The 27,929-nt window shown below is 42.3% G+C and overlaps 1 protein-coding gene across 1 annotated transcript; it reads right to left on the reverse strand.

Moving 5' to 3' along the window:
* Window positions 1–8,668: 8,668 nt before the first annotated feature.
* tubb6 (tubulin, beta 6 class V) lies at window positions 8,669–26,823 on the reverse strand. Its single transcript, XM_061713279.1, has 6 exons — window positions 26,704–26,823; window positions 17,757–17,865; window positions 17,568–17,678; window positions 13,879–13,994; window positions 11,084–11,212; window positions 8,669–9,665 (listed from the first exon to the last, which is right to left on the reverse strand). The coding sequence occupies exons 1-6, from the start codon at window positions 26,758–26,760 to the stop codon at window positions 8,847–8,849; spliced, it is 1,341 nt and encodes a 446-aa protein (XP_061569263.1). The 5' UTR covers window positions 26,761–26,823; the 3' UTR covers window positions 8,669–8,846.
* Window positions 26,824–27,929: the final 1,106 nt, after the last annotated feature.

A 27,929-nucleotide genomic window follows, 5' to 3' on the forward strand; every position in this document is an offset into this window, starting at 1 on the left:
AAGACAGTCACTTAAAAAGTAACTCGTTCTAGAAAACCATTTTCCCTCATGTGAAGATCAGTGAAGATCTTCTCTTGTTCCATGGGCAGTTTTTTTTTTTCCTTTTTATTTTTGGTAAGATTGAGTTCTTATATTTGTATTTATATTTTTATGTTAATAAAATAATGCTTCAACTTGATGATTGTCATATTGTTTTTACATCTAATTTTCATATAATTACATTCTTTGTAAATTGGTTTCTTGGGAAGAAGGGACAGATTAAATAAGATTCTTTTTCTTTCTGCTCCCTTTCATTCAGAATTTAGGAATGTTTTTGTTTATATTAAATTGTTTTATTTTATCAATTAATGAAATAAAGAATAAATAAATAAATTTTAAATCATATTAGAACTCCCAAAATGCAAAATATCTTGTAAAAAGTGTTTGCTTGAGCCAGTTGAAGGCACGGTTTACCCGCACGCGTGTGATCAGGATGGTGCCACCTCTGTCTCAATTAGAGCCAGGAAAAACCCTGGGAACCTTATTACTGCAGTGCCCAGATCAGCACAAATGTGTAATGTAATGAGGAGGACATACACAGGATCTCTCTTTTATGCACTTTAATACAACAAACAATAAATAACTTAAGAAGTCGTCCTTCCAACCACCGAGTGCAAACAAAGTTATTTTAAATTATATCAATAAACAAAATAAGATAATGGCCCTCATCACAATATCAGACAATGAATGAGATTTCAATTGAACATAACTGAACATGTGAACTACAGCGTTACAGTAGATTTTTTTTCATCCTACTCAACGTGCTTATCAAAGAAATGGTTATACCTCAGCAGGAGGAGTCTCTCAAACCGTTTGTCGGACAACCTGTTCCTCCTCGGAGTCAGTACCAGCTGCCCAGGCTAAAGAGCCTCTCAACTGGTGCACTAGAGGGTGTCGCTGTGTTGTACTTCAGTGATAAAGTCTTTATTGTGGGGAAACGGTGCAGGATTTCCATCTCTGACCCCGACTGCAAATAGTCAATGACTTCAGTTTGGTAGTTGTAGGGGGCTAGATCCTCCTCCTCAAAGTCAAAAAAGTCATTCCTGCTTGTGCTGGAGGTGGGTGTCTGAGGTGTACGTACAACCTGCTCGTTGTGGGAGGAAGCACGGCATTCAGTGATCAGCAATGTCTTTAAGCCATCTCTCCTCTCTTCTTCTTTCAGCCACCGCATTTTAAACCTTGGTAGTGTGACAGCAGCTAGGAGGGCATCTTTGCTGTCCAGCACCAGCTCAAATCGCTTCTTGATGGCCTGCAAATTTGATATGGAAAGATTTAATGAGCGTGGCTGTGTACAGTATAATTTGCAGTGCACAATATAAGATTAATCTACTTATCTGTTATTGCCATGTGAGTAAATGAGGGATTGTGATATATCTGTGGGTTCACTTCAAAAAAATATTTAAGAATAATAATGCATTTACATTTTATGGTGCTTCATGTAGTGTACATTCATTTATTAGATTTTTATATGTATGTAATGTCTTGTGAAGTGTACTGTCCACATGAATGGACCTTTTATTCATTTTATTGTCTTAATAATATACTTCTGATGTGATTTTTGTCTGCCTGCCTAAGGTCAAAAGAAATTGATCAGCAATGAACTCTGATGCAATTACTTTTAATTTGTACTGTCCCTGTAAAAAATAAACAAAATAAATACATGCATAAAATTCATAAAATAATGCTTTTGACTTTCAAATTCAAGATTAAAAAACATCGTACCTGTACTATGGCATTAGGCAGGCCTGCTGTCATCTGGGAGAGCCCACCTTGCAGTGCCAGTGTCCTTGACATCAGAATCTCCAGCGTTGGCATGAGACTGCCATAATAGCAGTTATCTTCGCCTTGTAATATGTCCAAAGTCACTGTGAGCGGTTTCATGACTGTGCAGTATTCCTTAAGGAACTGATATTCCCGTTCAGTCAAGGCTTTCATTTCTAGTCGACTGCATAGAGTGTTCAACTCTGAGATGGGAATGTCAATGATGCGGGACAGGGCATCATGGAAGGAGTTCCATCTTGTTGTTGGTACGATGAGTTTTCTTTTGCATATACTCTCAACAAGTTCAGATGCCACGGTAGAACGGCTGGTTTTATTCCAGAGGGCAGAACACTTCCCGGTTGCACTTCTGTAAACAGCTCTGGAGTCGCAGTTTGCTGTGAGCCATTTGTAGCATCATTACTCGAAATCAAATTAAGTGTGTGCGATGCACATCTCAGGTGGGGGGGGCAGAGAAAACTGTCCCTCTGTATCGGCACCGCTGGAGAGCACATCTTCAACATCTGCGAACCTCACATCTTCATCCTCAATCTCCTCGTCTGAATCTGGCGCTGTCTCATACATTTTGAAAGCTTTAATAAAATTTGACCCGTTGTCAGTTACAGTAGCAGTCACCTTGTGAGACAATCCATACGCTGAGTGAACCTGTTCAATTTCGCCGGCTACATCATCATACGTGTGTCGTCCTTTTACTCTTCTGCAGGCAATTGCAGCTTTCTCACGCTGGATATTGCTTGGGTTAATCCAGTGGGCAGTCATACCTAAATAGCTTTTATTGTGGCTAGTCCAGATGTCAGCGGTAGTTGACACATACTCTAAACTCTCAAAAGTTTTTTTAAGTTCAGTTTCCATCTTGACATAGCACTTATCCAGGTAGCTTGCAAAAGTTTTCCTGTCTGATGACAGCGGCCTCCTCACCTGTATTTTGCCCAGGATGTTACGGAAACTCGGTGATTCCACTGTTGAAATAGGCAACATCTCTTCCACGACGTATGCTGCTACAAGCCTCTGTATCTCGACTGTTGTCGATGCATCATGTTGAAAATCAAGTCTCATCTGCTTGGACGGTGTCGGCTTGTTTTCCTCGGCGTCACTCGGGGTCCGTCCTTCTTTAGCCACTAGCTTGGTGTTAGCATGTTGCCGCTGCAGGTGCTTCGACAGATTTGAGGTGCTGTTTGTGGCAGTGGATAGTTGCCTCTGGCCAGGGCAGAGTTTACACTTCACTGTCCTTTAGCTCAACAAATTTGAAATAGTGCCTATATCTCCACCCGTCAAAAGACGTCCTGAGCGGCTCTTCCATGTTCGCTTCTTCCATTGTTCGCTTCTTCTCTTCATGAACTCGCGCTTAAATGACTACTAGGTCACGTAAAATCCCGTAAAATCACGTAAAATCACGTTAAATCAGACACGTGTTGAGCAGCGCATGAAGACACATGAAAGGCAATTTTGATTTTCTTTTTTGTTCTCTTGTTCTACATGTAGCTGAAAGGCTTAAAGTAACTAATGTAACGTATTTTTTTTTTGTCTTAGAGTAACTGTAACGGGATTACCCAAATTACAACTGTAACGCGTTACACCCAACACTGGGTTTTAGTACCCTCTGGTATGGGGTAGAGTGAGTACCCTCTGGTATGGGGTAGGGTTTTAGTACCCTCTGGTATGGGGTAGGGTTTTAGTACCCTCTGGTATGGGGTAGGGTTTTACTACCCTCTAGTATGGGGTAGGGTTTTAGTACCCTCTGGTATGGGGTAGGGTTTTTTTTTTTTTTTTAAAGTCTGTTTATTAAATTTTTCAAAAATTTTTACAATTGAAAAAGTGGAAAATACAAGTCATATGTCAACAATAAAAGAGAAACGTTCAGGAGTGGTTACAGTAGTGGTATTAAAACAGATTAAAATAAAAGAAAGCAAAAGAAAGAAACACATCTAACATACATACACGTTAGACCACAATCAGACCAGGACAGAAACAAAGACAAAGACACGCTCACTAAGACAAAGACAAAGACAGAGACAAAGACGAAGATATTGACAAAGACAAGGACAAGGACAAAGCCGAAGACAGAGACAAAAACATAGACAACTGGCTGGAGGGAGCATGTACCCGCCTAGGTCAGACGGACGGCACCAGGAGCGGACGCAGCCCACAATTGTACAAGTCAAATCATATAACAGCCGAGCCAGCGGAGAAGAGTAGAGAGATACACTATTTCAACCCTGCGATCATAGAAAGTAAAGGGGCCCATATTTTCTCAAACTGTGGCACCCTGTCGGAGAGAACAAATCTGATACTTTCTAGATGAATAACATTCCCTAGCTCCTTTATCCACATTTCAACTGTGGGAGGGCTCTCCGATTTCCAGAACTGGAGTATTAACTTCCTGGCCACTAGAGTAGCAAGCTTAACTGCCTGGCGTTCAAACTTGTTCCGTGCCCAGCCCCGTTCCACAACGCCAAACAGCGCCGTCAGCGGTTCAGGGGGAAAATCTCTCCGAAATGCTTTAGACATGAAATCAAAAATGCCACTCCAGAAGGCTTGTAATTTACGACAGTGAATAAATAAGTGAGCCAAAGTGCCTTCCTCAGTGATACACTTGCAGCACATAGGAGAACCATTGTGAATTTTGTGCAATTTAACCGGAGAGAAGTGTAGCCTGTGGATTATTTTAAATTGGATTAAAGAATGCCTGATGTTAATGGAGCTCCTATGAACATTGTCAATGCATTCTTCCCACATATCTTCCGGAATGTCTACACCTAAGTCTGCTTGCCACAGCTGCTGGAGGTGAGATGATGATGGGCTAGAGATATTCTGCAGGGTATCATAAACTCGGGAGACCGCACAGGGGGTAGGGTTTTAGTACCCTCTAGTATGGGGTAGGGTTTTAGTACCCTCTAGTATGGGGTAGGGTTTTAGTACCCTCTGGTATGGGGTAGGGTTTTAGTTCCCTCTGGTATGGGGTAGGGTTTTAGTACCCTCTAGTATGGGGTAGGGTTTTAGTACCCTCTAGTATGGGGTAGGGTTTTAGTACCCTCTGGTATGGAGGGTTCGTCCTCCCATGGCTCACCAGCAGGAGGAGACGAGCTGAACTCATGGGTCTTCACTGGATTTAATTTGTTTTTAAATGTCCTAGTTTCTTTTTCTGCCACCTTTTTTCCCTTTTTGGGGGCGTTCCCGTCAGCGCCCCCACCGGGGAGGCTGTGGCCAGTGGACCGGGCTGGTGAAAGAGCTCTGCTGATGCTGCTGTTCACGCCTGACAAAGACCCGCCGACGCGAGTCCGCCGCCTTTGTCTTTGACAGCGGCGCCTGCTGCCGTTTTTAATCCACCACACAAACAGAACTGCTGGGAAATCAACTCTCACAGGCGGCGGTCAGCAAACGCCCTGCAGGTTTGATGCCACCAACTCAGAGCTCTGATTCACCGTTCAGAGAAACAGCTGACTGAGGACGCTTAGCAAACAACACTTCAGAGCATTTTCATAGCAATGCATCCCTCGTTAGCTACAGGTATTTCTGCAGGGAGAGAAGTACAGATGACACAATCCTCACCAGATGAACTTCAGAGCTGCTGCTCTTTGGCCCTGATAATCAATTCAAGGAGAGATCTATCCCTATCGATCACCTGTCAACTACAGACTGGATAACAAGCCCTCTGTGGTGTCACCCAGAGGTTTCTGAAGACTTCAGAGTAAAGCTGCTTTCGTCAACAAAATTATGACTAAATATCGTCGTCAACGAACCTTTATCACCTGAGGAAAACGAGACGCAACAAAAATGCTGTTCATGTGACGATAACGATGATTAAATATATAATGCAATATCGTAGAGGAATAAAAACAAGACTAAAATGTAGATTACAAAATAAAAACTCTTCATTTTCGTTGATCAAAATGAGACCAAATGTTCTACCAAAGATCCTTAATGTCCATGTTTTCAGTAGTTTCTCTGGTTTAATGTCCATGTTTTCAGTAGTTTCTCTGGTTTAATGTCCATGTTTTCAGTAGTTTCTCTGGTTTAGTTCTGCTGGGTGACGTTAGTCCTCAATCCCAGTCGCTGCAGCGGGGAATCAGATCCAGAAGATGCAGCTGCAGAGTTAGAGGCTGATGCCGTTAACGCAGAGCTCTAGTTAACGTCCATTAAAAACAAAGATAAGTAGAGAAACCAGAAATCAAGATACACTTTCCTAGATAGACGTGGAAAAGAAAACCCAATGTGTCGTTGAAAAAGAAAAAGATGGGGAGAAATGCGGAAAAATAAATATGTTGTAAACTCAAATGAGAGTCTTCTGTATCTGGAATGAATGTATTCTTGAGTCTATAAGGTAAAAATAATATAATAAAAAGATAACCTTGTTTGAATTGTAAAATGGGTTTGGCTAAACACAATCTTTGACTAAAACGAGACTAAAATGGACAATTCTGACTAAAATAAGACGCAGACTTTTAGTCGACTGAAACTTGACACGACTAAAAGGAGAATGAACGTGACTAAAACTAATAAAAACTAAAATGATAGCTGGACCCAAAGACTAAACTAAAACTGAAACAGGCTGACAACAACAGCACTACTTCTGAGTACCAGATTTTAGTGAATGGAGGACAGGAACCAACCATAACTCAACAAAACTGATCAAATGTGTGAAATACGCAAACTGGAGAGTGAATTAGATCACACCCACCTCAACTCAGTCACTTAACTGCCCGTTTTAGCCTAGCTCAGCTCCCATTAGCCTCCGCTGCTAACTAAGGTTACCCGTTCCAGATGTTTCTCTGAAAGCAGAGAGGTGGTCCGCCAGATCTCTGAGGTAAAATAATAAAAAGCACAAGTTGTTAAAAAGTAAGGGCAGTAGATCCAGCAGGTGCATCTCATTCTTAAAATGGCAAGAATTATGTTTCTATACAGTCAAAACGTACAAAGACCGGGTCAAATACAGTATTACAAAAGTAATCTGTGCCGATTCGAGCGCTGAATTAAACCAATTCGGTAATTCTACGTCACAATGCCTGCATTCAGGGCTTATCCATAACTCTGCACGGTTTTCTGCAACGGAATGCAGTTAGCATAATAAACTAAATATATGATACTGTATATTAAAATATATATATATGATATATATTATATATTAAAAAAAAAATATATATATATATATATATATATATATATATATATATATATATATATGCCTTAGGTTTTTACCAACATGGTATTAACCATTAATATTTATGCAGACAAGTTAGAAAGTAAAAAAAAAAAAAAAAAAAAAGATTTCTGAGCCTGTAAACTACAACAGTATAATAAAGTCCTGTAATGACGGCTTTTGGAGGCCCCTGGTTGGAGTGAAATGCTTGGACCAGCCGTGCAAACGATGACACTAAAACTCTCTGAGGAGATAAGATAGAGTTTGTTAAAGTTGCAACATCCAGCCTGGGCCTTGGTACTCAACATTCAAATAAAATGAAAATCCCCGACCGTGTGATGAAACCCACTCAAAGACAACGTGCATCAGTGTAATTCCACGAACAAAGCTTTTATTTCAACCTTCTCAGCCCGTGAAGTCGTGCTCACGTGTACAAAGATCACAACAAACACACAAGTCCTCGTGAAGCTCATCTGCCTCATTTCAACCGGCAGAGGACCGGTTCTGTCCCGGAGCCGAGGAACCGGCGTGGTCTGGGCAGCGGTTCCTCTCCAGCCCTGCAGGCGGCGCTGGCGCCATCACCACGGAAGTCCGTTTGAGCTCCAGGTGACCCGAGGAACTTTCATACGTAAAAAGATTTAAAGAACCAGAGTTCTGTTTTAATAATGGTGTCGTCCGTTTTAAGGTATTAACAAACATTCAAGCACTAGAGATGGTTGGAACCATAGACATTTATACCTAGACGTCTTATAGACTGACGCTGCCTATTGGAGCTGACGTTCAGTGCAGCCACCATCTTGGATGGGTCTCCAAAGTGGCCGCCATCTTGGATGGGTCTCCAAAGCGGCCGCCATCTTGGATGGGTCTCCAAAGCGGCCGCCATCTTGGATGGGTCTCCAAAGCGGCCGCCATCTTGGATGGGTCTCCAACGGCCCCAGTGCATTTATTTCTACTGAGGAAGGTTTTATCCCCGACTACAATAATCCATAACTCCCCGAGATTTAGTTATGATACAGGACGCTGTTACACATTAAAAATACGTACTTTTATGCTGAAAGACTTGGTATTATGCTCTTTAACAAAGACATATGGTATGGCATATTGATAAATGTATAAATTAATAAATTTTATATTTTAATAAAGAAACTAGTTTGATTGTTCATTTTAATTTATTTGAAGGGGAGAGGGGTGCGTTGCTGTATTTATTTCTTTATATTTATTTATTTTTTCTTTCTTTCTTATTTATATTATTTATTTATTTTTATTTAATTATTGTTTTGAAAAGTTAAAAAAGGGGAAAATATTGATATTTCTATTGTTATTATAAATCTTTTTTTTTTCTCTTATTGCCCTCAATAAATATAAATAATAAATAAATATCTATACAAATAAATCAAGGTCATTCCAGGGTCTTATACGACCCTGTTAGGCTTGAACTGGGGTTGGGGAGCTAAAACCCTTGAAAAAGAACTGTTTTGGAGCTTCTTGCGTGTGCTGGCTGTAACTGTAACTCTGTAACTGTAACTCTGTAACTGTAACTGTAACTCTGTAACTCTGTAACTGTAACTCTGTAACTGTAACTGTAACTCTGTAACTCTGTAACTGTAACTCTGTAACTGTAACTGTGTAACTGTAACTCTGTAACTGTAACTGTAACTCTGTAACTCTGTAACTGTAACTCTGTAACTGTAACTCTGTAACTGTAACTCTGTAACTGTAACTGTAACTCTGTAACTCCAGTGTAGTTAATTTTGCCTGGAGTGAGGAGACCCATCCAATATGGCGGTGACGCTGGATTACGTTCCAGCGTGTCATGAGGCGTCTACGTAGATATGTCTATGGAACAGCCGGACTGTGCTAGCGGGACTAGTTCCCCGGGCCCCCCCCCCCGTTACTCGTTGATCTCGTCCTCCTCCTCGTCAAAGTTCTCCTCGCCGTCGTTGGCCGTGGCGTCCTGGTACTGCTGGTACTCGGACACCAGGTCGTTCATGTTGCTCTCGGCCTCGGTGAACTCCATCTCGTCCATGCCTTCGCCCGTGAACCAGTGCAGGAAGGCCTTGCGGCGGAACATGGCGGAGAACTGCTCCGAGATGCGCTTGAACAGCTCCTGGATGGCCGTGCTGTTGCCGATGAAGGTGGCGGCCATCTTGAGCCCCCGCGGGGCGATGTCGCAGACGGCCACCTTCACGTTGTTGGGGATCCACTCCACGAAGTAGCTGCTGTTCTTGTTCTGGATGTTCAGCATCTGCTCGTCCACCTCCTTCATGGACATGGGCCCGCGGAAGACGGTGGCCACGGTCAGGTAGCGGCCGTGGCGCGGGTCGCAGGCCGCCATCATGTTCCTGGCGTCGAACATCTGCTGCGTGAGCTCGGGCACGGTGAGGGCGCGGTACTGCTGGCTGCCCCTCGCCGTCAGCGGCGCGAAGCCCGGCATGAAGAAGTGCAGCCGGGGGAAGGGCACCATGTTGACGGCCAGCTTGCGCAGGTCGGCGTTGAGCTGGCCGGGGAAACGCAGCGAGGTGGTGACGCCGCTCATGGTGGCCGACACCAGGTGGTTGAGGTCTCCGTAGGTGGGCGTGGTCAGCTTCAGCGTGCGGAAGCAGATGTCGTACAGCGCTTCGTTGTCGATGCAGTAGGTCTCGTCCGTGTTCTCCACCAGCTGGTGGACGGACAGCGTGGCGTTGTACGGCTCCACCACCGTGTCCGAGACCTGCGGGCCGAGAGAAGAGCAGGTCAGTCCCAGCGTTCCTCCCGGCACCCGCTGAAACAACCTGCTTTATTATTTACTCTTTATTTCATTCATTAAAAGAAAACAAAACAGTTCAATATAATTACAAAAAATCTCTTTCCTTGAATGAAAGGGAACAGAATGAGTGCGTTTACATGGCTACAATTCCTCTTTAATTCAGAATTAAAATTAAATTTGATTTAAAATTAGTAAAAATTACCAAAAAAAAAAACTGAAAAAAACTAAAAGTATTAATGTTTTGGACGCACTAAAAAATCTCACATCCTGTTTTTGCTACTCATTAGGGTGGAAGGATGGAATTTCGGACGCAGCCACGGGCTTCAAAATAAAAAAGGAAGTGTCAAACCCTGACACAGAAAGAAGACTTAGGCTGCGTCCGAAATTGCAAACTTCCAATGAGTTGCAAAATGAGTATGCAAGATTTTTTAGTGCGTCCGAAACATTAGAACGTACTCAACAGTATGTACTATCCATACTCAATAGTATGTACTATCCATACTCAATAGTATGTACTATCCATACTCAATAGTATGTACTATCCATACAAAATAGTATGTACTATCCATACTCATTCTGGAGAAATGTAGTGTGGATTGATGGACACTAGCCGAGCAGAAACTTCCCACAATGCAATGCAGTGGTGTTTGGTTGCTAAGTGATACATATATGTCAAGTATAATATTAAGTATAATAATATTATTATAAAATATTAATATTATAATATTTGTATATAATAATATTATATAATGTCATCTTGTTTGGGCCAGAATAAACGGGAAAGAGCAGAGCGGTGCTGCTACTGCTGCTGTTACCATGGTAACAGCTGCTACTGCTGCTGTTACCATGGTAACAGCAGCAGTAGTTACCACGGTAACAGCAGCAGTAGTTACCATGGTAACAGCAGCAGCTGTTACCATGGTAACAGCAGCAGTAGTTACCATGGTAACAGCAGCAGTAGCAGCTGTTACCATGGTAACAGCTGCTACTGCTGCTGTGACACGTCACTTCCTCCCAACGGCAGGAAGTGACGTGTGCGCTCTGAATAGTACGTCCGAATTAATGCAGACTACTGCTATTTACTCAAAAGTGTGCCGAATTGAAGTATACTTTTTAGTATATACCGTTTAGTATGGCATTTCGGACGCACCGTAAGCTTATTTTATCTGTCCCTTTTTCCTAAGAAATCAAATTTCAATTAATGTAATAATGATAATAAAATAAAATAAAATTACAAATTACGCAATAAAAAAAAAACAACTTTCAAAATAAATAAAACAAAACCAAAACTACAACAAAGTTATAAAATAACACAAAATAGCTGTTGTCAAACACAGACAGTCAAATATATGACAATGGTGGTAAAACAGGTGCTTTCCAACCTTGGGCGAGGGCATGACGCTGAAGGTGTTCATGATGCGGTCGGGGTATTCCTCCCGGACCTTGCTGATCAGGAGGGTGCCCATGCCCGAGCCCGTGCCCCCCCCCAGGGAGTGCGTGAGCTGGAAACCCTGCACACACAATAACAGAGGCGGCTCGGTACCCACGACCGCCAAACTCTGCTGGGAAAACTCCGGCTTCCAGAGGTGTCTTCAGTATTCACATTCATTACTCAGGTAGAAGTATAGATACTAGAGTTTAAAAATACTCCTGTAGAAGTTGAAGTATCAACTCAAGTTTTTTACTCAAGTAAAAGTATAAAAGTACTGGTTTCAAAACTACTTAAAGTATAAGAGTAAAAGTAATGTAAGGGGGAAAAGCCATTAAGGACAAAAGCCATTGAAAATGAATGCATCTTAGTATAATGCAAATATATTAAAGAACCATATATGTGTACTATTGAGCATTAACATGTGTTTCAGAGAGCAGGAGATATGATGACTAGTTGCCTATAAGTATTGTAATGGTGCAAAAAGTCAAACTTCAGAGGCATGTTATCATTTATCCTAACCTTTATTGGAATGTACATCCAAGTTTAGTTGCAGGAATCTGAGGGAACGGATGTAAGAACAAAACTGGACAAGAACATCTGAAACAACCACAACCAAATTCACTCTATCCGGATGGAGCAATTTAACTGGATAGTTTTTATTAAAGGCCGAAATGAAATAGAGTAGAGGCTGTTTTTAAAATGTAAGGAGTAAAAAGTACAGATAATTGCGTGAAAATGAGTACTGACTACGCTGGTTCACATGTTCCCTGGTGCAACTACGGTTGTTTTTGTTTCAGTTTTAGTTTCAGTCTAGTCTTTGGGTCCAGCTATCATTTTAGTTTTTATTAGTTTTAGTTCATTCTCCTTTTAGTCATGTCAAGTTTCAGTCGACTAAAACTCTGAGCATTTTAGTCTTATTTTAGTCAGAAGTGTCCAGGACCATTTTAGTCTGGTTTTAGTCAAAGATTGTATTTAGCCTAGGGTTGCCACCTTTCAGAAATAGAAATAAGGGACGTCCCGATTTCAGCAGCACAGGAGCCAAGAAAAAGGGACGTCCCCAAAACTTCTAAACTGCATAGAAATGTGTTTATTTGATAAGAAAAAACAAAATGCTTTGATTTAAAGTTTAAAGTGCTTTAATAGCATTGAACTTGCATGAATGTACAGACAGACAACCATGTAGCAACTGAACTAGCCTCTGCTCCTACGGTAAATATAAATACAGCTACAGGTGAAGGTCGGAAAATTAGAATATGGTGTAAAAGTGAATTTATTTCAATAATTCAACTTAATAGGTGAAACTAATATATTACCTAGTCTTATTACATGCAAAGCAAGATATGTTAAGCATTTATTTGTATATATTTATATATAAATGTATAATGTATAATTTTGATGATTGAATTGTTTATTGATTTCATAAAATATGGTAATTTTTTTTATTTTTTTTATTTGGTGTTTTCATAAACTGTGAGCCATAATAATCAAAATTATAACAAATAAAGGCTTGAAATATCTCACTTTGAATGTAGTGGGAAGTAATATATTTGTTTCACCTTTAGTTGAATTTACTACGAATGAAGTTTTGCAATATATTCAAATGTTCCGACCTTCACCTGTAGATTATTACATTAATAAATAAGAGCATAATATTTGTCTGTATTGGTTCAATACGGAACGCAACCTTTAATTCCCAATTACGTAACAATTACGTATTTCCATTTTACGATTCAAACAAGGTTATCTTATTATTATATTATTGTTACCTTATAGACTCAAGAATACATTCATTCCAGATACAGAAGACTCTAATTTGAGTTTACAACATAATTATTTTTATCTTTTTCTTTGTCCGACGACACATTGGGTTTTCTTTTCCACGTCTATGTAGGAAAGTGGATCCAAAGATGGATCTTCTTCTTGGACATGAAACCAGAGAAACTACTGAAAACATGGACATTAAACCAGAGAAACTACTGAAAACATGGACATTAAACCAGAGAAACTACTGAAAACATGGACATTAAACCAGAGAAACTACTGAAAACATGGACATTAAGGATCTTTGGTAGGACATTTGGTCTCATTTTGATCAACGAAAATGAAGACACATTTTAGCAGAGTTTTTATTTTGTAATCTATATTTTACTCTCGTTTTTATTCGTCTACAATATTGCATTATATACAGGACTGTCTCAGAAAATTAGAATATTGTGATTTTCTTTAATGCAATTACAAAAACAAAAATGTCATACATTCTGGATTCATTACAAATCAACTGAAATATTACACGCCTTTTATTATTTTAATATTGCTGATCATGGTTTACAGCTTAAGAAAACTCAAATATCCTATCTCAAAAAATTAGAATATTCTGGGAATCTTAATCTTAAGCTGTAAGCCATAATCAGCAATATTAAAATAATAAAAGGCTTGCAATATTTCAGTTGATTTGTAATGAATCCAGAATGTATGACATTTTTGTTTTGTTTTTTTAAATTGCATTACAGAAAATAAAGAACTTCACAATCACAATATTCTAATTTTCTGAGACAGTTCTGTATTTAATCATCATTATGGTCACATGACCAGCATTTTCGTTTTGTCTCGTCTCGTTTTCCTCAGGTGATAAAGTTTGTTGCTGACGATATTCAGTCATAATTTTCGTTGAGGAAAGCAGCTTTAGTTGCAGCAGAAGTTTGAACCCGGCCAGTGAAAAGGCTTCCACGTGTGACTATATCTCACCTGCAGACAGTCGCAGTGCTCACACTCCTTCCTCACCACGTCCAGGACCGAGTCCACCAGCTCCGCCCCCTCTGTGTAGTGACCTTTGGCCCAGTTGTTCCCCGCCCCCGTCTGACCTGCAGCAGCACGGAGCAGAGACAGATCTGTCGGCCGTCAGGACTCCATCTTTATGTGTGTTCCAATGCCATCAAACATCTAGAGCAGGGGTCTTCCACCTTCCAGTACGGTGGCCCACAAGGGCCAAACGCACTGCAACGACCTAATGCGTCTCAGTTAAGGAAAACGGCTTCAAGTACAGAAACGATTCAAACTCACAAACTCAAAACGAGGTACAAAAAGAGGAACGTGGTGCAAATGAAAAAACGTGCTGCAAAAAACAAAGACAAATGCAGCATCATCAAACACGCTGCAAATAGAGAAATGATGCAAAGCACAAAACGATATAAAACCAGAAACCTAGGGGGAACCGTGTCTGGTGAAAAGAAGCGGCCTGCTCACTCCTCAGGTTAAGGAGACCTGAGCTCAGTGCAGGAACTCCCAAGGTTGGTAGAGGATGGAAATGCCCAGGACTGTTAGGTAGGAGCACTGGGTGATAAAATAGGGGAAAAACCGGGATAAAAAAAAATTAAAATAAATAAAATAAAACCAGAAACCTTCAAAAGAAAGACGCTTCATAACCGGTTACCAAACCTGCAGGGGGCGCTCTCGGCCGAGACCGAACAGCTGACTGAACCTCAGTTTTACATCCATGGTTTAAACATACAGCGGGAACGCTAATGTGAAACGGTTTCTGTGAAAGGAATCAATTTATGGAACAATTTGAATAAAGGAAACAAAGAATCCAAATCAAACATTACATTCAAAAGAACAATTAAAGCCTGTATGTTAAGGAAATATAACGAAAAATGTTGAGTTTGATTGACATACCCCTAGGCGGTGGTAATTTTATTTTAATGTTATTTTTATTTTATTTTATTTTAGTTGTTTTTATTCACTTAGTTGTTGTTTTTTTATTATTATTTTTAGTTTTTAGTTATTTGTGAAAGGGGCAGATCAGATAAGATTCTTCTTCTTTCTGCTCCCTTTTCATCACAAGTTAGGAACATTTGTATTTGTATTGAATTGTTTTGTTTTTTGAATGAAATAAAGAATAAAATGAAATGAAAATGAAATAATGTGATGTTTACATTATATTACGAGACGTTTCTTTATTATATTTTAACGTTACAGTCAGCTGTTCGGTCTCTCTACATCCCGTGTGTCTGTCCATTGAGCTGTTACGCTGAGAGCGCCCCCTGCAGGTTTGGTAACCGGTTATGAAGCGTTTTTCTTTTGAAGATGGTTTCTGGTTTTATATCGTTTTGTGCTTTGCATCGTTTCTATTTGCAGTGCGTTTGATGATGCTGCATTTGTCTTTGTTTTTTCATTTGCACCACGTTCCTCTTTTTGTACGATTGTTTTGAGTTTGTGAATTTGAATCGTTTCTGTACTTGAAGCCGTTTTCCTTAACTGAGAAACGTTAGGCCGTTGCAGTGCGTTTGGCCCTCGTCGCCCACCGTAGTCCAGGGATCCTTGGAGGAGAGGAAAACAGAGCAGGGACCCCCGCTTGGAATTCTTATTTTTTCCCTTTTTTTAATGATTGGTCGACACAACCTCTCTCTTTAATGGGTGAGTGTAATCAAAATGACCGTCTTGCCTAAATTGTTATATCTTTTTCAATCAATTCCACTCTCATCACCACCTGTATTTTTCCCCAAAATTAGAAAGCTATTTTTGAATTTTATTTGAAATAATAGAACCGAGACTTAGGCTATCCCTCTTGTATCTACCCTATGACAGGGCTGGACTTCAACATTCAACGGTCTTACTGGGATCCACAATGTTTTGGTTTTCTAAGGGAATTGATCTACCTCGGTTACCTCGTCTCTGCTAACGTCAGTTACGTCTCTGCTAACGTCAGTTACGCTGTTGCAAACGTCAGTTACATCTCTGCTAACGTCAGTTACGTCTCTGCTAACGTCAGTTACGCTGTTGCAAACGTCAGTTACGGCGCTACAAACGTCAGTTACGTCTCTGCTAACGTCAGTTACGTCTCTGCAAACGTCAGTTACGTTTCTGCAAACGTCAGTTACGTCTCTGCTAACGTCAGTTACGTCTCTGCAAACGTCAGTTACGTTTCTGCAAACGTCAGTTACGTCTCTGCTAACGTCAGTTACGTCTCTGCTAACGTCAGTTACGTCTCTGCTAACGTCAGTTACGTCTCTGCTAACGTCAGTTACGTCTCTGCTAACGTCAGCTACGTCTCTGCTAACGTCAGTTACGTCTCTGCTAACGTCAGTTACGTCTCTGCTAACGTCAGTTACGTCTCTGCTAACGTCAGTTACGCTGTTGTAAACGTCAGTTACGTCTCTGCAAACGTCAGTTACGTCTCTGCAAACGTCAGTTACGTTTCTGCAAACGTCAGTTACGTCTATGCTAACGTCAGTTACGTCTTTGCAAACGTCAGTTACGTCTCTGCTAACGTCAGTTACGTCTCTGCAAACGTCATATACGCCTCTGCAAACGTCAGTTACGTCTCTGCTAATGTCAGTTACGTCTCTGCAAACGTCAGTTACGTCTCTGCTAACGTCATTACGTCTCTGCTAACGTCAGTTACGTCTCTGCTAACGTCAGTTACGTCTCTGCAAACGTTCAACGGTCTTACTGGGATCCACAATGTTTTGGTTTTCTAAGGGAATTGATCTACCTCGGTTACAAAGTGAGCTGATATCTACAAATGGCTTGACGCTAAATACCTGTCTGTACTCGGGCCCACTTAAAATCCTATTAAAATAAACAAACAATCCTTTTGTGAGAAACACTATCGCGGTCTGGTATGAGGTGCATAAATATCCGATGATCTGCCTGTGCTGTCATGTTTATCTCCACTTTGACCCGGCCAAGAAAGATAAAGGATTTAAAGGCCGGCTAAATAAAGGGATAACCAAACTTCTAGACCAGGGGAGAAAAACAGAGCAGGGACCCCCGCTTGGAATTCTTATTTCTTATGTGTCAAGTTTTAAGCCTGGCTTATAAAAGCTCTTGAATGTGTTTTATTCTGCTTATATCACCTTATTAACCAATTCCTGACTGGGTTATTAGCCTACATGTGTTTACAGTTGATGAAACTTTGGTCTCGTCAGACGTGGAAGGAGTAACGTTAGGCCGAGCTGTAACATTACAATCTCCAGCTTTAGGCTTCGTTATTGTCACTAATTTATCCATCAGGTCGAACTAATGTTAAATAGGAAATAGCCAAGTCAATTTCGCAACGAATTAGCTAGCTAGCTCGTTTTTTCGCTCTAAAGTTGAAATTAGTCACAACTCACATCATGGGAATCATTTATGTAGAGTTGTAGACTAAATAGTTATTGTCAAAAGCAGATTATTCTCGCCTGTTAATGGAGTTTTCTCAATCATTTATTTATATATATTCATATTTTTATTATTATTTTTTTTTAACTCTCACAAATTATTTTGGTTAAATTGCCTTTGTTTTCTTTTTAAGGTGGAGGACCCCGTGCAGTACCTCCGCGGCCCCCGTAGGGGTCACGGACCCCCGGTTGAAGACCCATGATCTAGAGCCATTGGGGGGTTGGGGTATCAGCTGGGTGGCTCGGTCACGTGGCAGGACGGACACCGAACGTTACCGAAGATGAAGTTGTCCGGTCTGAAGAGCTGCCCGAAGGCTCCGGAGCGAACGCTGTCCATGGTTCCTGGTTCCAGGTCCACCAGCACAGCCCGGGGGACGTATTTATGCGCTGCACAGACACAGACACGGACTTACAAGAGGGACTTATGCCGGCTAGACCTCCCCGGGGGGGGCGTCGGGGACTCACAGGACGCTTCGTTGTAGTAGACGTTGATCCGGTCCAGCTGCAGAGCCGAGTCTCCCACGTAGTTCCCCGCGGGGTCGATGCCGTGCTCGTCGCTGATCACCTCCCAAAACTGCACAGGTCACAGAGGAAACAGGTTGGAAGGAGAGTTCCCGCCTCCGTGATGTGTTCGCGGACCCTGAATAGAATACGCCTTTTCCACCAAACCGGTTCCAGAGCTGGTTCTGGTTCACAACTCGTTCAACCTGGAACCAGCTGAGAACCGGATTGTTTTTCCACAGCTCGGGTGCTAAGAGGAGCCACGTCATTACGTCGCTGCAAACGTCAGTTACGTCTCTGCTAACGTCACTTACGTCTCTGCTAACGTCAGTTACGTCTCTGCTAACGTTAGTTACGTCTCTGCAAACGTCAGTTACGTCTCTGCTAACGTCAGTTACGTCTCTGCAAACGTCAGTTACGTCTCTGCAAACGTCAGTTACGTCTCTGCAAAGGTCAGTTACGTCTCTGCTAACGTCAGTTACGTCTCTGCAAACGTCAGTTATGTTTCTGCAAACGTCAGTTACGTCTCTGCTAACGTCAGTTACGTCTCTGCTAACGTCAGTTACGTCTCTGCTAACGTCAGTTACGTCTATGCTAACGTCAGTTACATCTCTGCAAACGTCAGTTACGTCTCTGCAAACGTCAGTTACGTTGTTGCAAACGTCAGTTACGTCTCTGCAAACGTCAGTTACGTCTCTGCAAACGTTAGTTACGTTTCTGCAAACGTCAGTTACGTCTCTGCTAACGTCAGTTACGTTTCTGCAAACGTCAGTTACGTCTATGCTAACGTCAGTTACGTCTCTGCAAACGTCAGTTACGTCTCTGCTAACATCAGTTACGTCGCTGCAAACGTCAGTTACGTCTATGCTAACGTCAGTTACGTCTCTGCAAACGTCAGTTACGCCTCTGCAAACGTCAGTTACGTCTCTGCAAACGTCGGTTACATCTGCTAACGTCATTTACGTCTCTGCTAACGTCAGTGACGTCTCTGCTAACGTCAGTTACGTCTCTGCTAACGTCAGTTACGCTGTTGCAAACGTCAGTTACATCTCTGCTAACGTCAGTTACGTCTCTGCTAACGTCAGTTACGTCTCTGCTAACGTCAGTTACGTCTCTGCAAACGTCAGTTACGTTTCTGCAAACGTCAGTTACGTCTTTGCAAACGTCAGTTACGTCTCTGCTAACGTCAGTTACGTCTCTGCAAACGTCAGTTACGTCTCTGCTAACGTCAGTTACGTCTCTGCTAACGTCAGTTACGTCTCTGCTAACGTCAGTTACGTCTCTGCAAACGTCAGTTACGTCTCTGCTAACGTCAGTTACGTCTCTGCTAACGTCAGTTACGTCTCTGCTAACGTCAGCTATGTCTCTGCTAACGTCAGTTACGTCTCTGCTAACATCAGTTACGTCTCTGCTAACGTCAGTTACGTCTCTGCTAACGTCAGCTACGTCTCTGCTAACGTCAGTTACGTCTCTGCTAACGTCAGTTACGTCTCTGCTAACGTCAGTTACGTCTCTGCTAACGTCAGTTACGTCTCTGCTAACGTCGGTTACGCTGTTGTAAACGTCAGTTACGTCTCTGCAAACGTCAGTTACGTCTCTGCAAACGTCAGTTACGTTTCTGCAAACGTCAGTTACGTCTATGCTAACGTCAGTTACGTCTTTGCAAACGTCAGTTACGTCTCTGCTAACATCAGTTACGTCGCTGCAAACGTCAGTTACGTCTATGCTAACGTCAGTTACGTCTCTGCAAACGTCATATACGCCTCTGTAAACGTCAGTTACGTCTCTGCAAACGTCATTACGTCTCTGCTAACGTCAGTTACGTCTCTGCAAACGTCAGTTAAGTCTCTGCAAACGTCATTACGTCTCTGCTAACGTCAGTTACGTCTCTGCAAACGTCAGTTAAGTCTCTGCTAACGTCATTACGTCTCTGCTAACGTCGGTTACGTCTCTGCTAACGTCAGTTACGTCTCTGCAAACGTCAGTTACGTTTCTGCAAACGTCAGTTACGTCTCTGCTAACGTCAGTTACGTCTCTGCTAACGTCAGTTACGTCTCTGCTAACGTCAGTTACGTCTCTGCAAACGTCAGTTATGTCTCTGCTAACGTCAGTTACGTCTCTGCTAACGTCAGTTACGTCTCTGCTAACGTCAGCTATGTCTCTGCTAACGTCAGTTACGTCTCTGCTAACATCAGTTACGTCTCTGCTAACGTCAGTTACGTCTCTGCTAACGTCAGCTACGTCTCTGCTAACGTCAGTTACGTCTCTGCTAACGTCAGTTACGTCTCTGCTAACGTCAGTTACGCTGTTGTAAACGTCAGTTACGTCTCTGCAAACGTCAGTTACGTCTCTGCAAACGTCAGTTACGTTTCTGCAAACGTCAGTTACGTCTATGCTAACGTCAGTTACGTCTTTGCAAACGTCAGTTACGTCTCTGCTAACATCAGTTACGTCGCTGCAAACGTCAGTTACGTCTATGCTAACGTCAGTTACGTCTCTGCAAACGTCATATACGCCTCTGCAAACGTCAGTTACGTCTCTGCAAACGTCATTACGTCTCTGCTAACGTCAGTTACGTCTCTGCAAACGTCAGTTAAGTCTCTGCTAACGTCATTACGTCTCTGCTAACGTCAGTTACGTCTCTGCAAACGTCAATTAAGTCTCTGCTAACGTCATTACGTCTCTGCTAACGTCAGTTACGTCTCTGCAAACGTCAGTTACGTCTCTGCTAACGTCAGTTACGTCTCTCCTAACGTCAGTTACGTCTCTGCTAACGTCAGTTACGTCTCTGCAAATGTCAGTTACATCTCTGCTAACGTCAGTTACGTCTCTGCTAATGTCAGTTACGTCTCTGCTAACGTCAGTTACGTTTCTGCAAACGTCAGTTACGTTTCTGCAAACGTCAGTTACGTCTCTGCAAACGTCAGTTACGTTTCTGCAAACGTCAGTTACGTCTCTGCAAACGTCAGTTACCTTGTTGCAAACGTCAGTTACGTCTCTGCTAACGTCAGATACGTCTCTGCTAACGTCAGTTACGTCTCTGCTAACATCAGTTACGTCTCTGCTAACGTCAGTTACGTCTCTGCTAACGTCAGCTACGTCTCTGCTAACGTCAGTTACGTCTCTGCTAACGTCAGTTACGTCTCTGCTAACGTCAGTTACGTCTCTGCTAACGTCAGTTACGCTGTTGTAAACGTCAGTTACGTCTCTGCAAACGTCAGTTACGTCTCTGCAAACGTCAGTTACGTTTCTGCAAACGTCAGTTACGTTTCTGCAAACGTCAGTTACGTCTATGCTAACGTCAGTTACGTCTCTGCAAACGTCAGTTACGTCTCTGCTAACATCAGTTACGTCGCTGCAAACGTCAGTTACGTCTATGCTAACGTCAGTTACGTCTCTGCAAACGTCAGTTACACCTCTGCAAACGTCAGTTACGTCTCTGCAAACGTCGGTTACGTCTGCTAACGTCAGTTACGTCTCTGCTAACGTCAGTGACGTCTCTGCTAACGTCAGTTACGTCTCTGCTAACGTCAGTTACGTCTCTGCTAACGTCAGTTACGCTGTTGCAAACGTCAGTTACATCTCTGCTAACGTCAGTTACGTCTCTGCTAACGTCATTACGTCTCTGCTAACGTCATTACGTCTCTGCTAACGTCAGTTACGTCTCTGCAAACGTCAGTTACGTCTCTGCAAACGTCAGTTACGTCTCTGCAAACGTCAGTTACGTTTCTGCAAACGTCAGTTACGTCTATGCTAACGTCAGTTACGTCTTTGCAAACGTCAGTTACGTCTCTGCTAACATCAGTTACGTCGCTGCAAACGTCAGTTACGTCTATGCTAACGTCAGTTACGTCTCTGCAAACGTCATATACGCCTCTGTAAACGTCAGTTACGTCTCTGCAAACGTCATTACGTCTCTGCTAACGTCAGTTACGTCTCTGCAAACGTCAGTTAAGTCTCTGCAAACGTCATTACGTCTCTGCTAACGTCAGTTACGTCTCTGCAAACGTCAGTTAAGTCTCTGCTAACGTCATTACGTCGCTGCAAACGTCAGTTACGTCTATGCTAACGTCAGTTACGTCTCTGCAAACGTCATATACGCCTCTGCAAACGTCAGTTACGTCTCTGCAAACGTCATTACGTCTCTGCTAACGTCAGTTACGTCTCTGCAAACGTCAGTTAAGTCTCTGCTAACGTCATTACGTCTCTGCTAACGTCAGTTACGTCTCTGCAAACGTCAGTTACATCTCTGCTAACGTCAGTTACGTCTCTGCTAATGTCAGTTACGTCTCTGCTAACGTCAGTTACGTTTCTGCAAACGTCAGTTACGTTTCTGCAAACGTCAGTTACGTCTCTGCAAACGTCAGTTACGTTTCTGCAAACGTCAGTTACGTTTCTGCAAACGTCAGTTACGTCTCTGCAAACGTCAGTTACCTTGTTGCAAACGTCAGTTACGTCTCTGCTAACGTCAGTGACGTCTCTGCTAACGTCAGTTACGTCTCTGCTAACGTCAGTTACGTCTCTGCTAACGTCAGTTACGCTGTTGCAAACGTCAGTTACATCTCTGCTAACGTCAGTTACGTCTCTGCTAACGTCATTACGTCTCTGCTAACGTCAGTTACGTCTCTGCAAACGTCAATTAAGTCTCTGCTAACGTCATTACGTCTCTGCTAACGTCAGTTACGTCTCTGCAAACGTCAGTTACGTCTCTGCTAACGTCAGTTACGTCTCTCCTAACGTCAGTTACGTCTCTGCTAACGTCAGTTACGTCTCTGCAAATGTCAGTTACATCTCTGCTAACGTCAGTTACGTCTCTGCTAATGTCAGTTACGTCTCTGCTAACGTCAGTTACGTTTCTGCAAACGTCAGTTACGTTTCTGCAAACGTCAGTTACGTCTCTGCAAACGTCAGTTACGTTTCTGCAAACGTCAGTTACGTCTCTGCAAACGTCAGTTACCTTGTTGCAAACGTCAGTTACGTCTCTGCTAACGTCAGATACGTCTCTGCTAATGTCAGTTACGTCTCTGCTAACGTCAGTTACGTCTCTGCAAATGTCAGTTACATCTCTGCTAACGTCAGTTACGTCTCTGCTAATGTCAGTTACGTCTCTGCTAACGTCAGTTACGTTTCTGCAAACGTCAGTTACGTTTCTGCAAACGTCAGTTACGTCTCTGCAAACGTCAGTTACGTTTCTGCAAACGTCAGTTACGTTTCTGCAAACGTCAGTTACGTCTCTGCAAACGTCAGTTACCTTGTTGCAAACGTCAGTTACGTCTCTGCTAACGTCAGTGACGTCTCTGCTAACGTCAGTTACGTCTCTGCTAACGTCAGTTACGTCTCTGCTAACGTCAGTTACGCTGTTGCAAACGTCAGTTACATCTCTGCTAACGTCAGTTACGTCTCTGCTAACGTCATTACGTCTCTGCTAACGTCAGTTACGTCTCTGCAAACGTCAATTAAGTCTCTGCTAACGTCATTACGTCTCTGCTAACGTCAGTTACGTCTCTGCAAACGTCAGTTACGTCTCTGCTAACGTCAGTTACGTCTCTCCTAACGTCAGTTACGTCTCTGCTAACGTCAGTTACGTCTCTGCAAATGTCAGTTACATCTCTGCTAACGTCAGTTACGTCTCTGCTAATGTCAGTTACGTCTCTGCTAACGTCAGTTACGTTTCTGCAAACGTCAGTTACGTTTCTGCAAACGTCAGTTACGTCTCTGCAAACGTCAGTTACGTTTCTGCAAACGTCAGTTACGTCTCTGCAAACGTCAGTTACCTTGTTGCAAACGTCAGTTACGTCTCTGCTAACGTCAGATACGTCTCTGCTAATGTCAGTTACGTCTCTGCTAACATCAGTTACGTCTCTGCTAACGTCAGTTACGTCTCTGCTAACGTCAGCTACGTCTCTGCTAACGTCAGTTACGTCTCTGCTAACGTCAGTTACGTCTCTGCTAACGTCAGTTACGTCTCTGCTAACGTCAGTTACGTCTCTGCTAACGTCAGTTACGTCTCTGCTAACGTCAGTTACGCTGTTGTAAACGTCAGTTACGTCTCTGCAAACGTCAGTTACGTCTCTGCAAACGTCAGTTACGTTTCTGCAAACGTCAGTTACGTTTCTGCAAACGTCAGTTACGTCTATGCTAACGTCAGTTACGTCTCTGCAAACGTCAGTTACGTCTCTGCTAACATCAGTTACGTTGCTGCAAACGTCAGTTACGTCTATGCTAACGTCAGTTACGTCTCTGCAAACGTCAGTTACACCTCTGCAAACGTCAGTTACGTCTCTGCAAACGTCGGTTACGTCTGCTAACGTCAGTTACGTCTCTGCTAACGTCAGTGACGTCTCTGCTAACGTCAGTTACGTCTCTGCTAACGTCAGTTACGTCTCTGCTAACGTCAGTTACGCTGTTGCAAACGTCAGTTACATCTCTGCTAACGTCAGTTACGTCTCTGCTAACGTCATTACGTCTCTGCTAACGTCAGTTACGTCTCTGCAAACGTCAGTTAAGTCTCTGCTAACGTCATTACGTCTCTGCTAACGTCAGTTACGTCTCTGCAAACGTCAGTTACGTCTCTGCTAACGTCAGTTACGTCTCTCCTAACGTCAGTTACGTCTCTGCTAACGTCAGTTACGTCTCTGCAAACGTCAGTTACGTCTGCTAACGTCAGTTACGTTTCTGCAAACGTCAGTTACGTTTCTGCAAACGTCAGTTACGTCTCTGCAAACGTCAGTTACGTTTCTGCAAACGTCAGTTACGTCTCTGCAAACGTCAGTTACCTTGTTGCAAACGTCAGTTACGTCTCTGCAAACGTCAGTTACGTCTCTGCTAACGTCAGTTACGTCTCTGCAAACGTCAGTTACGTCTCTGTAAACGTCAGTTACGTCTCTGCAAACGTCAGTTACGTCTCTGCAAACGTCAGTTACGTCTCTGCAAACGTCAGTTACGTCTCTGCAAACATCAGTTACGTCTCTGCAAACATCAGTTACGTCTCTGCAAACGTCAGTTACGTCTCTGTAAACGTCAGTTACGTCTCTGCAAACGTCAGTTACGTCTCTGCTAACGTCAGTTACGCCTCTGCTCTAATGGAGACGTGACTGATGGAGACGTGGGTCAAGGTTTCAGCGGCAGAGAAGGAGAGTGATGGACGGAGACGGGCAATATTTTTGAGGTGGAAGAAGGCAGTTCTTGTGATGTGGTTGACGTGGAGTTGGAAGGAGAGGTTACTGTCCAGAATAACTCATGGAGTTGGAAGGAGAGGTTATTGTCCAGAATAACTCATGGTATTGGAAGGAGAGGTTACTGTCCAGAATAACTCATGGAGTTGGAAGGAGAGGTTACTGTCCAGAATAACTCATGGAGTTGGAAGGAGAGGTTATTGTCCAGAATAACTCATGGAGTTGGAAGGAGAGGTTATTGTCCAGAATAACTCATGGAGTTGGAAGGAGAGGTTACTGTCCAGAATAACTCATGGTGTTGAAAGGAGAGGTTATTGTCCAGAATAACTCATGGAGTTGGAAGGAGAGGTTATTGTCCAGAATAACTCCGAGGTTGCGGATGTGAGGGGAGGGGGACAGAATGGAGTTGTCAACAGTGAGAGTAAAGTTGTGAGCGGTTTTGGTGAGGGATTTGGGGCCGATGATGAGCACGTCTGATTTGTTGCAGTTGAGTTGGAGGAAGTTCGAGTGCATCCATGATTTTATTTCAGCGAGGCAGTTGGTCAGGGTAGAGTGGGTTGCAGAGGTGAGGGATTTGGTGGAGATGTATAGTTGAACGTCGTCAGCGTAGCAGTGGAAGTGGAGGCGGTGGCGACGGATGATGTTGCCCAGGGGGAGCATGTAGAGGATGAAGAGAAGTGGACCAAGCACCGACCCCTGGGGGACGCCTTGTGACAGAGGGGCAGTGGATGCATGATGCATGCATGATTTGTGGTTCAGTTTTCAGTCAGTGTGGTTTACCATTTGAGTTGAGTTGTTGAGTTATACTTTAATGACCACTAGGGAAATTTGTTTTAGGCATCAAATACATGCATATAAAAACACATACTGTACAATCAACAAATTCATATCAGCAGGTGCTTTTTGTGTCAGTTAGGCACACTTTAGCATTCCCGACACTTAGCAGACACCCTTTCTACTGCCGTTAAACTTTAACTGTTAAAGTCTGAAGCGCCGGTGTTGTGCCAAAAACTGATTGCCTGCCAGAATCTGATTTGTGGCCGCGGGAGCGCGCACAGCAGCCCGTTGAGCGATAGCGCTAAAACGTAATTTTCAGATTATAAACCTCAAGAATGAGATCAAGTCACATTTAGGCAGAAACAACTTTTCATTACTGTATTTGATCTTCAATCAATTTTTGGCAGGTGAAAATGCCTATTTTGTGTTGTAATGGTCCTTTAAAAGAATTAAAAGCAATCCTGTGAGCTCTAGTGTTTATATTATGAAGCTCAAGAATGAGATCAAGTCATATTTAGGCAGAAACAACCTTTCATTAACTGTATTTGGCCTTCAATCAATTTTTGGCAGGTAAAAAGACACATTTTCAGGGGAGAAATCAGATTCTGGCAGGCAATCACTATTTGGCACGACACCGGATGTTTACAAGGTCTCGGCGAGACGCCTTCAAAGTAAAAGCACTAAATATCGGTCTCCTTAATATATAACAAAAAAAATAAAGGCCTGGCGTTAATGAGAAAACAAACATAAAAATACATTTAAAGAAATACTCATATTAAACGTAATTCACTATTTCCATTATTTTATTTTATTTTTTCGAAAATGATGATTTATTATATTATTATTATTATTATTATTATTATTATTATTATTATTATTATTATTATTACTTTAGAGTTTTTAATGCTGATCTTGTCATTTTATTTAGTTTTTATCAGCTAAACCTTTAGATTCGGTACCTTGGTTCCGATCTGGTTCCCGCACTGTCCCGCCTGGATGTGCACGATCTCCCTCATGGTGGCCTCGCTCCGGTCCTGGTTCTGGTCCTGGTTCTGGTTCTGTTCCTGGTTCTGGTCCTGGTTCTGGTTCTGTTCCTGGTTCTGGTCCTGGTCCTGGTCCTGTTCCCAGCTGTGTCTGAGCAGCAGGAGTGCGTCGGGCTTCATGTCCTCCCGGGGCGGGCACGGGACCACGCCCCTCTCACACACACACACACACACACACACACACACACACACACACACACACACACACACACACACACACACACACACACACACACACACACACACACACACACACACACACACACACACACACACACACACACACACACACACACACACACACACATACAAGAGTGAATAGACTGTACAGTAATATGCAAATAGAAGCCAACACAAGCAATATTGGAACCAAAAATATTGAATTTTTTGAATAAATCGGTTGCTGTTGTGAAAGCAGTATTGTACAAAACATAAGAAAAACAAAACAAAGTACACCAACAGCTACCAAAAAACAGACATTTATGAAAAAGTGTGTGTGTGTGTGTGTGTGTGTGTTGATGGGGAGAGCTAGTTGGGTGTGCATTTAATAGGGGTGTAACGATACACTAATCTCACGATACGGTACGATACACGATATTGAGGTCACGATAACGATACGATATTATAGCAGTATTTTTTAAAAACCTTGAATGAGGAACATATGACTGGAAAAAATGGTCTTTTATTATTATTTTATTTGAAAAAAACAATACTGTGCGTTTGCCCTATTGTTACAGTTTGTAATGCTTTATAACTGTTTACGTTTTAAAGAGAAAGCAAGGCCAACCATTTTCCACAAACTGAACTAAAAGTAAATGTCAGGTTTGCATTATGATCTTCAGTTTCATACAAGTACAAATATTTATCCACAAACTGAATAGTTTCTCTCATGTATGACTTGACTTTTTTCTTTTCCAGAAATTTAACAACTAAAATTAGATAAATAAATAAAAGTACAATTTTCTACATCTATTCTACAATTTTACATCATAAAACAGATTGATTCATGCTCACCTTATAAGTGTAAGAGGAGATTAATTTTTGTTAAGAAGGTTATTTTGGTAATTCAGGGTTGATTATTTTATAAATATATTCTTTAAATTCTGTAAATCAGGGGCTATAATTACACTAGTCAGTTAATC

Source organism: Cololabis saira, chromosome 22 (assembly GCF_033807715.1).
Source record: "Cololabis saira isolate AMF1-May2022 chromosome 22, fColSai1.1, whole genome shotgun sequence".
Taxonomy (NCBI): Eukaryota; Metazoa; Chordata; class Actinopteri; order Beloniformes; family Belonidae; genus Cololabis; species Cololabis saira.